Below are 14,560 nucleotides of genomic sequence, written 5' to 3'. Positions count from 1 at the left end.
TTGTTATATATAAAATATTTTCTCCAATTTTAGTTTGTATAATAAAAAAAATATATAATTTTATAGCCAAAGAAATAAATTGTTTTTTTTACTCAATTATTATTTATCCATCTAAAAGTCTACAAAAGAAGGATATAAATCTTATACCCACATGTGTATATATGTTGATAATTTTAAGAAGCAACATTTTTAATTTTTTTTGTCTCTTTTTGGCGTTGATATGTGCATTATTCTTTAAAATTAATATTTATATGTTGTTATAGTATTATCAAATTGTTCACACCTTTTTAATATTACGAATAGGAATATAATATATTACATACATTTTTAGACAATTTCATCAAAAAAATATATGCACATATTAGCTAATAGTAGTATATAACTACATAAAAAATTGTGAAAAAATGATGAAAAAAATGATGAAAAAATGATGAAAAAATGATGAAAATATTATGAAAGCTTTTGTTATCTTTTCAATAATTTTGGAAACCCTCGCCATATTGTGCAGTATATTTTATATGTGCATATATACGTTATAGAGCTAATTAAACGCGTAAGTGTATATATATACTAACATTATTTCCGGCTTATTCGCAAAAAGGAATTAATAAGGTATTGAAATATTATATTGTAGACAAAATATTTATAATTTTTCATTTTGAATCTAAATTTTTATTATAAGATTTTTAAGTATATATCCATAAAAGGAATGAATGTTAAATGCATTAAAATAAATAATATATATCAATGTTAATGGGTTAAATGGTAAAGATTTTGTTTGGTATTCAATATACTATACATATGCATGTATGTATACAAATATAAGACAAAAAATAAAAAAGTTGAAATTCGTTATATAATAAACTAATGTTAGACAATTTAGAAGATGATAAAATATGTGCAAAAAAAAAAAGAAAAAAAAAAAAAAAAAATGATAAAAAAGTTGAATCTATAGGTTATGATAGAAAAAATAATTCATCTAGTTCTACAAAAACAAAAAAACATATAAATAAAAAAATAGAACAATCGATAGTTAATAATAAGGAGGAACCAAATGTAGACAAATTAATTAAAGAAAATATAAATGAGAAAAATGAAAAATCTGATATATCAATTGATGATAAAAATTTGGGGGATAAAATAAAGAAAGAAAAAAAGAAAAAAAAAAAAAAAAAAAAAAAAAATGAACAAAGTTTACACATTTCTAATATATTATATGATGAAAAAAAAATAATCATTGACAATAATGAGACTTATAAAATACCAGTAGAAAATGCATCTATTTTCGAAAACTTTGAAAATACAAATTGTTCAGAACAACAGATGGTAGAACTCGAAAGTGCAGCAAAAACGATTATCATGGACAAAAGTGAAAAAAATAGTGAAAGCAAAAACGAAGAAGATGATTGTGCAGTAGATGAAACAGAAAAAGACGAAAGGAAAGACGAATTATCAGAAAATTTTATGGGATGTAATAAAATAGAAAAAAATAATAGCTTTGAAAAAAAAAAAATATATGAAATAATAAATAAGGAGGCTGGAAATATGGTTGAATACAATGAAAAGGAAAATTCCCAAAAAAAACTACCCAGGAACTTTTCCTTAATTAAGGAAAAAAAAAAAGAAGAAATAATTCCAACAAATATTAAATATTTAGGTATTTTTGAATTTCTCATTATTTTTATTTGTGTCAAATGTATACAATATATTAACGCAGATAAATTTGTTAGTGTGTATTTTGAAATAGGCAAATTCTGATTAATAAATAGATCATTATTTCGATAAAAAGTACAAATGTAAAGAAAATTTGAATTTATTTATCAAAAAACGAACATATTATATAATCCATTTTATTTGCTATAGTTTACTACAAATATAAGTTTTATACTGTTGTTATAATTTACTATATTTCTGATTATAATTTACTATTTACCTTGGATAGGAACTATTGAAAGCAATATATGTATTATAAATTCATTCCATGATTTATCAAGTATTTCATGTGAAGAAAAGATTCATGATAGTTGCTCGGATAGCTCATTTGTTTATCAAAACTTAAATGAAAATTTTAATCTATATATATATATAAAAGAAAATAGCAATAATTATAAACAAATATTAAAAAAGAATTTAGATATATATGAAAAGAAATATGTTGAAGAAATTATATCACTTTTAGAAAATATATTAAAATTATTAATTGAAAAAAAGACAAAGGATTCTATCTTGACTTTTCAAAAAGAACAGATTCAAGAAAGTCAAAATCAAATAATGCAAAAAAAAGAAATATATTTTAGTAATAGTTCTGAAGAAGATAATGAAGAAATTATTAAAAATTTTGAAAAATATAATTATAATTCAGTAGATGAATCGGACGAACAAAAAGATGTAATATATTCAAACAAAAATATAAATAAAAAAGTACTTCCTTCCAAAAAGGGTATATCTCTATATAGTGCATCTGATAATAATAATAATAATGTTGAAAAAATAGAGACAGATAAAAATAAATCATTATCCAAAAAAAAAAATAGAATTTATTCTAATGTTATAAAATCCGAGAATATTTCATCTAGTTTTGTTTCAAACTTAGACACAGAAAATTCAATTCGAAAAAAAGAGAAAAAGATAGATGAAGAAAATCTTTATGAATATATAAAAAAAGATACGAGCACATATAATGATACTCAAACAATAAAATTATTTAAAAATGAACAGAAATTTCAAATAAAAAATGACATTATAGATAGTGAAATAGAAGATGATAAAGATAAATTGACAAAAATATTTTCAGAAAATCAACAAATAGATAAAGAAGAAAATGAAAATTCGGAAAATATTTTTGAAACCATATTTAAATGTTATATTACAGATAATCAAATAAAAAAAAAAGGAAACAAAAAAGAAAATATTAATAACGAAAATGATAATAATTTAAGAAAAATGAATACTGAAATAAATGGAGATAAAACAAAAGGAATGATGAATCTAGAATTATTTTTAACTTTTACTAAAAATTATAAAATTATAAAAAATCTACTTACGAAAAATGAGTTGGAAAAAATATTTATAAATGAATGTAAAGGAAGTATATATATAACATCAAAACAATTTAAAAAAATTTTAATAGTATGTGGACAAATAGCTTTTACTAAACCACCACACAAAAATAATTATACTGATACTAAAAAAATATATTCTTTGTTAACATCTTGGCTTGTTAATAATTCGCCTGAACATCAAAAGCCCAAACTAATGAAATATATTCCATTAAATTCTTGCACATTTTTAAATGATAGCAATAAAAATCATACTACAAAATCGAGAGATGCAAAATATAATATTTTAAAAAGTAGTAAATCATCTATATCGTTTAAAGACAAATATAAAAAAAAGTAAATTTTTATAATGAACTTATTAAGCATCAGATTGTTTCATTTTTTCCCCCTAAATAATATTTTCTATATTAAAAAAATTATTTCAAAATGGAAACATATAAAATTTTTTTTTAGAAGTAGCTACTTATAGATCATATTACATATTTGCCATATTGCATTATCAACATGCTTTTTGTAATATTTTTAACATCATAGAAATAAATTTTTAGATTGAAATTAAATGAATTATTCCAATGTATATACATATATGTATGGCCGTGTTATAAAGGTCTCTATTTTATTTTTTTTGAAAATATGAGAACATTAATTTTTAAGTTGAAAATAAAAATCATATTTATTCGTTTCACATTTGCTATTGTTAAAATAATGGAAATAATATTACATGCACACAAGCAAGTAACAACATAGTGTAATAAATATCCCATAATTTTAATAAAACATTCAAAAAATTTGTTAGCAATTAACATATAATTAAATATATTCAACTGACAAAAAAAATAAAATAGTGTGTGTGAAATAATATATTTTAAAACGAAAAAAATAAAAAAAATGAAAACTAACAAACTACATAAAACAAAGCATTTAAAATTAAAAAAATTAGACGGGGAAAAATATATATACTATATCCCCATAATCACAAACATATATACTTGCTATAAATAATAAAATGTTGTTTTCATTTTTCCTGAAATTTACTAATGTCATCAAATATCATATGCTCCTCTGCAATTATTTCATCTATATAAAAAAAATAGCCATATGTAAACATTTATATATTGTGCATATATATAAGTTTTTTTTTTTTTTAGTAAAATTTTACCTGAGTTTTTATGCAAAACGGAAACCACAGCATAATCCTCCTCAGAAATCTTGAAAAAAAAAAAATAAAATAACAGTAATTTTTTAGCTAGCAAATAGTATTAGTTAAAAAAATAAATATTACAAATACAATAGACATAACTATGTGAACATATATGCACACAACAAATACCTTTTTTATTTTCCCCTTTAATCCCTTATAGTTTCCTTTAAGAATTAATACCATTCGTCCAATTTGTGGTATAACTGTTTGTATTTGGCTTTGATAAGCTAATGTATATTTGTTTGTGTTTTTGATTTTTATTTCACATTTATTTTTTTCAGTTGATGATATTGAAATAATAGCTCCTTTACTTTTATAGTATTTATGATTTTTATCAACTATTTTAACAATAATATTTTTAGTAATCCATATATCATAATCTTCACTATTTTTATCTTTTTTCCTTTTTTCATGATTTTCATTCATATGTTTGGTTATAGAATGTGCATGTTCTGTTTTGGAATTATTAGCATTGATATTTTTGTTTAAATTTGGAAGTAAATTTTTTAGTTTTTTTTTTTCTTCATTCTCCATAATAAGTAATTCTAATGATGACATTGGTCTTTTTTTGTTTTGTGGTTTATCTTTTGATAACGGTTCTTCCTTTTTAATGCTTTCGGCTTTTAGTTGATCATTTGTACTTTTTATTTTATTTTGTTTTAATATATCCAAAAAAATATTCGATTTTGGAACATCATTATTATGATTAATACTAGTATTTGTGCTTGTTGCTTTTACTGATGAAATAATAATTTTCTCATCATTTTTTTTTTCTATACCTGTATATTCTGATTGAATAAATTGTCCCTTTTTTTTAGCTTCGTCAATAACTTGATTAATTTTTTTTTCTTTCATTTCTTCATAAGAATATTCAATTTTTTTTTTTTTATTAAATTCTTTTTCTCTCTCAATTTTTTCCCTATCTATATATTCCAAATACCATCCTCGTTCTGTTTGTTCAATTTTGCATTTTCCAGTTTTACCTAAATATAAAACAAAATCTGTTAAGGTAACCCATACAGTTGCATTCATATGTATATGTGTCTTATCACTTATCATATTTGTATAAACAGTATTTGCTAAAATTCTTGCTCGGCAATATTTTGTTTTCATTAATCGCATAAATTCTTTTTCAAACATTGAAGAATATTCATCCATAAATTTATTTGCATCTTGACAAAAAATTTGCATTTGTCTTTGATGCGTTTCTGATAATCTATGGCATTTAAATCCATTTTCATCTCTACATTGTTTTTCACACATTTGACAATACCATTTTAATTTTTGAAGGCCTTTAGCCTTCATTTTATTAGCTAACCATTTGGGCGTTCCTGGTTCTGCACGTGGCATTTTTTTTATTAACAGTTAAGGAAAATTTTGAATATTTGTTCCATTTAATAGTTGTGTGCAAATAGCTAGCTAAATAAAAAAAATATATATCATTGTATATGGTCTCATAAAGTGCTGCTATATACAATATTTAAAAAAATATTTTTAATCAATTGTTATAATACAGTAGCGTATGCTAAGAAAGTAATGAAATATGAGTATATTTATAGTATATATTCCTTATTTCAACGGCTGTTTTAATTTTTTGGCAACATTTTATATTATAAACCTTTGTTGGATTATTATTTCGTACTCGTTGGATTCGTGAGTTTAGTTTGCTACAATTGTACAATGTTTTATTATTTATTATTTTTCTACTTTTTTCTTAGGAATTACAATTATTTTCGATTTTATGATATATTTCTTCTACTTTTTTGGGGTTATTTCTTTTCTCTTTTTTAGCATATGACCTCTCAAATTATTTGTGAGCATATGTGGCTAATTCTTCGACATATTATTTTTTTTTTCCATTCGAAAAAATTATACATTATCACAGAAACCTTTATTCATGCTTGCATATGTTATATATATAACAATTAGCAATGGCGTGCTTTTAAGAGGGGGGAACGGTCGCATACTTAGGTTAAAAGAAATATATGTATAACGAATTTATGAGAAAAAAAAATATAAAAGATAAAAAAAAAAATAGCGACCAATTAATAATAGCTATTCATAAAAAAATTAAATATATTATAATTTTTTTTTTGTATTATTTAATATAATAAAATGCGGAATTCCCACAAATGAAGATTTCTCGTATGAACCTTATACAAACTGAACAGTCATTGAAGAGTGATATATTTTTTTTTAGTGGGATATAAAAACACATTTTCCGTATTTCCTTACATTTTTGAAATATGCCATCATATATGCTTGCCTTAATTATTATTGTTTTACTTTGTTTATTATTAAAGAAACTAGCTCCTATAAATATGCACACATATGTATATAAATGTGGAGGAGTTTTGTGCATTAATGTGAAGAATCATGAGATTTAAAAAAAAAAAAAAAAACTTATTTTGTATATAATTTAAAAAAGTATAACATGGATAGCTATGAAGGATGAATAGTTTAATGACAATCGTTATAGTGGTTATTGCTCAGTTAGTTTTTAATAAGGAATTGTTAGGCTACAGTTTTATTTATAATAACAGTAGGTTTTTAAATCGTATTAAATATGGAAATAATAGAATAGAGAAAACAATATTACCATATAAAATAAGATATAAACCAATTTTAATGTTAAATAAAATATCAGAAATAGAAGAAAAAAACAAAATAAGAGATGATGTAACAAATGCTTGTAATAGTACCAATAGTAATGTCAGTGAAATTAACAATAATAATAAAGACAATGAACAAAATAATTCCAATCTTGTATATGATAATATGGATTTATTTGTTGATGATGGCCTTCAATTAAAACAATGGTATTCAGGAGATAAAATAAGAAAAAAATGGGAAGAAAAACATATAGAAAATGTTAAAAGTAATTATGAAAAAGTTTTATTAAATAATAAATATAATGAACTGTTTAATATGTATAGAAATATTAAAAAAAATAATGTAGAAAACCATAAAAAAAGAGTTAAAACAAATAGAATAAATCCAGTTATATATATTAAAAAAAGATTAGTATCCGCTACAGCTAAATATTTAAGAATGTCTTTTATTAAAACTAGAAAAATATTATGGAAAATTAGATATATGCCTATAATTAAAGCTTTTGCATTTCTTTATTATTATGGAAGTAATAAATATACAGTAAGCATATATAAATGTATCAAATCATGCCTTCATAATGCTATTTGCAAATATGGAAAAAATAATATTAAACCAGTATTTCATATTCTTCAAGCTAATATGGGAGGATATACTAAAAAAATTAACATTAGAGCAAAAGGGAAAACTGATATTATTCGAGAACCTCATACACACATTCGTGTTGTTCTGGAGGTATAAGTCCTTTATCGAAATAAAATAATAGTAACAAAAATAATTATGTTATATACCTTTGCTTTTTTTTTTTTCTTTTTTTTTTCTTTTTTTTTTCTTTCTTTTTTTTTAGTGCCCTATTTAACTTTTCCATTTCATAAAAACAATTAAAATAATTAAGAACTTATTTTCCTATTATATATATCCATGGCTTTTTGTTTGGACCAGTTGTGTATTTCCAAAATTTGCTTCATAAGATCCTCTGGTGTTTCAGAAATTTGTTGAGGATTAAATGATTCTAGAACTTGAGATATAATAGCTGGAATATCAAAATATTTAATTTTATTATTTAGAAAAAGGTTATTAGCAACCTCATTAGATGCATTAAGAACTGTTGGGAAAAAATTTGATTTTCGTCCAGCATGATAAGCCAATTTTATACATGGGAAATGCTTTAATGATGGCTTATAAAAAGTGAGAGGTGATATTTCTTCAAAATTTAAGGATTTTAAATTTGTACTTATTCTATTAGGCCATGTTAATGCATATATAATTTGTACTCTCATGTCTGGATAATACATTTGTGATATAACAGATTTATCTAAAAATTCCACGCATGAATGTATTATACATTCTTTATGTACAATTATTTCAATATCATTATAATCAATATCAAAAAGAAAATGTGCTTCAATTACTTCTAATCCTTTATTCATCATTGTTGCTGAATCTATTGATATTTTTTTTCCCATATTCCATTTTGGATGTTTTAATGCTTTTTCAGATGTTACATTTTTTAGTTCATCTATTGATAAGTTTTGAAATGGTCCACCAGATGAACATAAAAATATTTTGTTTATTTTATTTATTTTAGAATAATTTTCTTGTAAGCATTTTGATTTTAATAATATATTATTATTTAAACATTGGAATATTGCATTATGTTCAGAATCTACAGGTATTATTGTCGAATTTTTATGAACAGTTAATAATTTTTTTAAGAAAAATCCAGCTGATACAATAGATTCCTTATTTGCTAATGCAATAGTTTTATTATTTTTTATTGCATATATTGTTGAATACAAACCTTGAAATGAATCAATACCAATAACTATTTTATCTATTTCATTACTACTACATATTTGTTTCATACCTTCATTGCCAATTAATATTATTGGATTATAGTTTTTTATGTTTTCTAATAATTTTTTTAATTCTTCATATTTATTTGGATCATGTATACACACATATTTTGGTAAAAATTCTTTTGCTTGTTCATATATTCCTTCAATATTTTTATTAACATATAAAGCTTCAACATTAAATTGTTTTTCTATTTTATTACATTCTCGTATAATGCTAAGGGTGTTAGTTCCTATACTCCCTGTACTCCCAAAAATAGCAACATTTATTGGTTTTTTTTTTGTAATAATATTAGTTGGGTCATTTTCAATTCCATATTTTAGCTTCCCTTTTCTTCTACTTTTTACTCGACGCCTGTTATTATTCTTAACGATTCCTTTTATTTTCCCATTTGGATCTCTAATATAATTATAATTTATGATATACGCTTTTTTTTTATGTACACCCTTACTATTGTGTAAAAATAGGATCGATATAAAAAACAATAGGGGAAGAGTACGCAAATTAATAAGCGTTCTCATTTATTTATTTATTTATTTATTCAATTTAATAAATTCTTTGATGGATACAATTTTAGATGAATTAATTTAAAAAAAAAGAAAAAAAAAAAAATATATGGGGAGGAGAAAAAGTTGGCGTCCCAGGAAGTTGCACATGTACTAGATAAAAAAAAACAAATATATAAAAAAAAAGAAACAATAAAAAAAAACGTAACGAATAAAACAAATTAGTGAAAAATAAATCTTTCTTATTATCACAATTCCCTTTATTAATAATTTTTATATGTCATTTTTTTCCCTTTTCTGTTTTCATGTATTCTTTAATCTTTAATCGGCTCCCATGCAAAAAAAACGTGCATTATAGGCTTTGTGGCATTAAGGGTTTACCAAATATATTTCCTTTGCGAATATATTTTTATATATTTAAAAATTTGTTAAATAAAGTTAATAAAGGAAAAAAAAAATGTAGAATATATATTTTTGCTGAGCTATAGCATTATTATAGATATGCTATTTTATTCTACTACATCGTTTGTATTCCGATTTTATTTTTTTCGATTGTTTAATTTGCAAAGTTGTAAAACAGTGTGTTATAATTAGAAAAAAAAAAAAAAAAAAAAAAAAAATGGCGACAAGCCAAAAATAGCAATCGCTATACTATATGTTACACAAAAATTTACAAAAAATTGTACAAACACTATTTATGTAGTGTGATTTAGAAGGAAAATGTTGAAGTATGTCATCTTGCTCGGCTTTAAAAGAAATTTCCTCATGTATATTTGTATTGTTATATATCGGACTAGTACAAGATATGTCAATTTTTGAGTTCCAATTTTCATAAAACCGTCTTGTACCTGACCCTGTTAATATAAAGGGGTGTGTAGAATGTACATTAACTGAAACTATTGGAGAATATTTATTAATTAGCTGTTTATGTACCAATTCATTATTTTCTATGTTATAAAAATTTAAATATCCAAAAGTATCACCAGAAATAATATAATTTTTATGTACATCAAATAAATATTTCTGATTTGTTAATGCATATCTGTTAAATTTATGTACATGTTCTTTATTATTTCTTATATCGTATAAATATATATATGATCCATTTCTATTGCCACTCAAAATATTATATTCACCATACCATTTAACACATGTTATACCGTTAGAATTATATTTATTTGAAAATTTTAATATATAATCATTTTTGTGATTACAATTATCGGCATATATATATAAAATATCATTATAATCGCCAATTGCATATATAGAATTATTTCCATAACCTTCTTTTTTATAATCAATAGTTGATATTATTCCTTTTTGCCCTTTTCCTTTTCTTGTTCCTAATATTCGATTTTCATAAATTTCATTTGGCTTGTTAAGATCATATACTTTTATTGATCTATTTTTTGTTCCACATAATAACCAATTTTTTTCGGGATGAAAACAAAGAGAGTAACAATTACTCAACTCTTGAGATTCGTTAAACAATTTAAAAGATATCAAAGGCGATCCATCATATGCACTATATATTTTTACAGGAACATCTTTTGAAGTAAGTGCAAAAAAACATGTATTATTATTATTCCAATCAAAATAAGGATAAAATTTACAATCATAAATATGTCCATTAATATTCATATTTATCCAGGAACTATTTCTTCTTTCTATTTCATCATCACTCATATTCTTATATTTTTTATATAAATTTTCCAAAATGTTGTTATTATTTTTATTGCCATTCGAAAAAATATTTAACAATGTAATGTCTGTTGCATATAACTGTAATTTGTTTTTACTTGAAATTGTATAATAGCAACTTCCATCATTATTGAATTCGCATTGTTTTAAAAACTCGTTTTTTAATTTTATTTTTTTAACTTTGTTTTTTTCTACATCCTTATTATTTTCGTCACTATTAACGGATGAATTGCATATACTTTGGTTATTTTGTTTTTCCTTTTGAATATATTTATTAAATTGTATTTTTGTGGGATATTCACTGTTTGTACTAGTTTGTGTATTATCACAGGAATATGTGTTTCCATTTATATTATATGACTCCTTTTCCAATTTATCAAACTTTCTTATTCTTTCATAATTGTAATTATAAAAGTCGTTAAAAGGAATTTCTTGTACAATATAACATTTTTCATTATTAAAAAATATTTCATCATTTTTTGAAAATATATTCATATTATTAATATTAGTATTACAACCTGATTCCTCTCCACTCTTGTTCATTTTTATATCGTCTTTGTTTATGTGCCTCTCCATTTTTTATCATGTATTTATTTTTCCATTTGTAAACTAAATTAATTGCATATTTTGAATTACAACAATTGCTCTATCTACATATATATATATATTCGTTTATCTATTTATTAGTCGTTAATTATTTTTTTTTCGAGGATATCAAATTATCATAATTGGGTTGATCGTCTTTCATGTTTACGTTGATCTTATTTTTGAATAGCCAAATATATATTGTCATAAAATGTTAGAATATTTATTTGGTTAAAAGCGTAGAGTTTGAATATAGTTATGTTAAAGCGGTTTGGTTTTATATGATTGAATTGTACATATAAGTCACAGAACGTTGCATGTGATCCTATATTATTTTTTACAAATTGAGAAATAATAAAAAAATATTGTTAAATGGAACTATATAGTTATATACTTATATTTTTATGATAATGCATGGATTTTACATCCTTAAGGTTTATCGAAAAATGAAATAATTAAAAAAAACGGGAAACTATATTTTTGTTCAATCATAGCCAGATATGCATAAATACGTGCATATAAATAAATATGTATGTTTATATTATATATTTTTTTATGATTAGCTTTTTCTTTAAAAGGGAAAATTATTTTTATATGACTTGGTCATGTAAATAGCCACAAATTAAAAGAAAAATTACAATAAAAAAAAATATAAATCAAGTCAATTATTAAACAAATATGGAACAAATGTTATGATTTATTAAAAAAAAAGTTTGTCAATCCTATGACTCTTTTTTACTCTCTAAATGTGTTCTTACCCACACTAGTAAATAAACACATGCACATAAATAGGCGATCAAGATTTCCTTTTTCCAAAAAGTATGTCATAAATTATATGCCATAAGTGCTCAGTCTTTTACTATTTTGAAAAGAGGGGAATATCACAGTCATTGGCGTCTTACATGAAATAAAGATATTTCTAGAAAAAAACAATGGGAAAAAGGAAAGCCACAAAATTCCAAAGTTCTTCTTCGAATATATTACGAAGTGAAGATAATGAAGAAAAAAAAAAAAGAAATAAAAAAGAAAATGTGAATAAAAATAATGCAATAAAAATAAAGCAAGCAACAATTAGTAAAGAAAAAAAAGAGAAACAAATTGATGATACATCAAATTTATCATATGTTTATATATTATTAAAATATTTTTTTGAAAATATTAATATAGAAATTTTAAACGAACAATTTTATTTGCAAAAAAATGTATTAACAATAACTGAAATATTAATTGGGCACATTTTATGGGTATATAACCCCGATAAAAATATATTATGTGGGTCGAGAATTATCGAATTAGAATCCTACAACGGTATAAATGATAAAGCATCACATGCATATAACAATAAAAAAACAAATAGAAATATACCAATGTTTTTGAATGGTGGTATTAGTTATGTATATTTATGTTATGGTATGCATAATTGTCTAAATATTGTTACAAATATTGAAAATGTCCCAGATGCTATTTTAATAAGATCAATCGAGCCTATTTACAACATTCCGTTTTTTGCCCTTAATAAATTTCAAGATTTAAATGAAATAAATAATTTATTTTCTTCCGATAATTTTATTAATCAAAAAGGGAATAACTTAAAGAATAATCGGAAATTCAAAATCAAAGAGCTGGATAAAATGAATGTGGAAAAAAAAATTGACAAGAAAAATTGTGCTAATGAAATAATAAAAAAAAGCACATATTTAGTAATCTTACAACAATTAGAAACAATTTTTAAAAGTATAAAATATAAACAACTAGTCAAATTGGGTAGTGGCCCTGGGCGTGTAACAAAATGCTTAGGTGTTACGCGTGATGATGATAAAAAAGAATTTTATTTCGACATATGTAACGATAATAATATAAGCAATAATCAAAATAATAAAATAAATGCGAAAGAAAATAATCAAGAAAATTTGGTAAAAGCAGAGAAAGTAAATGATAGTAAAAATTGGGATATAAAAGATGACTGTTCAGGTAATTTTAGTAAAATCATAGATCCGAAATATTATTTTAGCTATAATGTTAATAATTTTTTGAATGAAAAAAAAAAAAGTCGATTTTTTATATCTATTTGCCCATCAGTTGAAGATGTTTTAAATTTTTATGAAAATTTAAACCTTGAAAAAAATAGTGACCAATATTTTATAATAGACATATATAAACAATATAAAATATATTTATTAAAATATTTTGAATATATGAAATGGAAAAAAAATCAAGATACTATTGTTCAACGGGATAAAAGAATAGGAGTTGCCTATGCTGAAGAATATGCTTTGTATGATTATCGATTTATTTTAAAAAATCATCCATCCATATCAGTTTTGCCCAAATGAACTCAATTATTAGCCAATCACATACATATATTAATTTTGTAATGAATTTTCATTTTATTAAGTCTTAGTGAAAAAAAAAAATATATATATTTTATTTTTATGTAGTGTATTATGTTATGTCTAATTCATTTCTAAGAATTTGGCATCCCTGTTTTGCAAATTCCACATTTGTACTTTACAACCTTAACTACATTTTTTTATGAATATTTATTATGTATGAAGGGTAATTAAAGTTATTGATCAAACTCTTATTTCCTTTAAACAATTTAAGTTTACTTCAATTTATATTTTTTTCTTCAAAAAATGAGGAATACAAATTAAATCATAGCATCATATACATATGTATAGTGCTGTTATGTTTAAGAAAAAGAGTTGCATTATTACTTGGTAATATATATTTTTGATTTGAAAAAAGGTTACATTATGATTTTTTTTAAATTAAAAAAATTTAGTTTTTGTATTTATAGAAATCAAAAAAAGAAAAGTAAAAAAAATTAATTAAATTTTTAAATTCAACAAAAAAAATATAAAAAAGCACATATTATGTAGCATAATTTTCGAATGCTCATTTTCAGCGTTGTATAAATATATTATGCCCTTTTCCAATGTTATAGCAAAAATAACAAAAAACCAAATAGGATATATATATGTTTCCATAACATAAGTTAAATAGTATGTGGGAAAAATTAATGAGATAGCAATCCGAAG

At 22.6% G+C, this 14,560-nt stretch overlaps 6 protein-coding genes across 6 annotated transcripts; 3 read left to right on the top strand and 3 right to left on the bottom strand.

Moving 5' to 3' along the window:
* Nucleotides 1-867: 867 nt before the first annotated feature.
* Nucleotides 868-3,399, top strand: PBANKA_1330900 (conserved Plasmodium protein, unknown function; the record flags this gene model as incomplete). The annotated part of the gene is made up of 2 exons (XM_034566915.1): nucleotides 868-1,657; nucleotides 1,943-3,399. The coding sequence occupies 2 exons, from the start codon at nucleotides 868-870 to the stop codon at nucleotides 3,397-3,399; spliced, it is 2,247 nt and encodes a 748-aa protein (XP_034423465.1).
* A 675-nt stretch (nucleotides 3,400-4,074) lies between these two features.
* Nucleotides 4,075-5,610, bottom strand: PBANKA_1330800 (DNA/RNA-binding protein KIN17, putative; the record flags this gene model as incomplete). The annotated part of the gene is made up of 3 exons (XM_034566914.1): nucleotides 4,075-4,136; nucleotides 4,219-4,267; nucleotides 4,390-5,610. 3 exons carry the CDS (start codon nucleotides 5,608-5,610, stop codon nucleotides 4,075-4,077), a joined length of 1,332 nt encoding a protein of 443 aa, XP_034423464.1.
* A 1,101-nt stretch (nucleotides 5,611-6,711) lies between these two features.
* Nucleotides 6,712-7,611, top strand: PBANKA_1330700 (50S ribosomal protein L22, apicoplast, putative; the record flags this gene model as incomplete). Its single annotated transcript, XM_034566913.1, has 1 exon — nucleotides 6,712-7,611. One exon carries the CDS (start codon nucleotides 6,712-6,714, stop codon nucleotides 7,609-7,611), a length of 900 nt encoding a protein of 299 aa, XP_034423463.1.
* Nucleotides 7,612-7,760: 149 nt separating this feature from the next.
* PBANKA_1330600 (1-deoxy-D-xylulose 5-phosphate reductoisomerase, putative) lies at nucleotides 7,761-9,248 on the bottom strand (the record flags this gene model as incomplete). The annotated part of the gene is made up of 1 exon (XM_034566912.1): nucleotides 7,761-9,248. The coding sequence occupies one exon, from the start codon at nucleotides 9,246-9,248 to the stop codon at nucleotides 7,761-7,763; it is 1,488 nt and encodes a 495-aa protein (XP_034423462.1).
* A 636-nt stretch (nucleotides 9,249-9,884) lies between these two features.
* Nucleotides 9,885-11,510, bottom strand: PBANKA_1330500 (WD repeat-containing protein 79, putative; the record flags this gene model as incomplete). Its single annotated transcript, XM_034566911.1, has 1 exon — nucleotides 9,885-11,510. The coding sequence occupies one exon, from the start codon at nucleotides 11,508-11,510 to the stop codon at nucleotides 9,885-9,887; it is 1,626 nt and encodes a 541-aa protein (XP_034423461.1).
* A 941-nt stretch (nucleotides 11,511-12,451) lies between these two features.
* PBANKA_1330400 (DNA-3-methyladenine glycosylase, putative) lies at nucleotides 12,452-13,852 on the top strand (the record flags this gene model as incomplete). Its single annotated transcript, XM_034566910.1, has 1 exon — nucleotides 12,452-13,852. One exon carries the CDS (start codon nucleotides 12,452-12,454, stop codon nucleotides 13,850-13,852), a length of 1,401 nt encoding a protein of 466 aa, XP_034423460.1.
* Between the last annotated feature and the right edge of the window lie 708 nt (nucleotides 13,853-14,560).

The sequence above is a fragment of the Plasmodium berghei genome (assembly GCF_900002375.2).
Source record: "Plasmodium berghei ANKA genome assembly, chromosome: 13".
In the NCBI taxonomy this organism is placed as follows: Eukaryota; Apicomplexa; class Aconoidasida; order Haemosporida; family Plasmodiidae; genus Plasmodium; species Plasmodium berghei.
The sequence above is the reverse complement of the archived record's forward strand: the minus strand, read 5'-3'. Positions and strand labels throughout refer to the sequence as shown.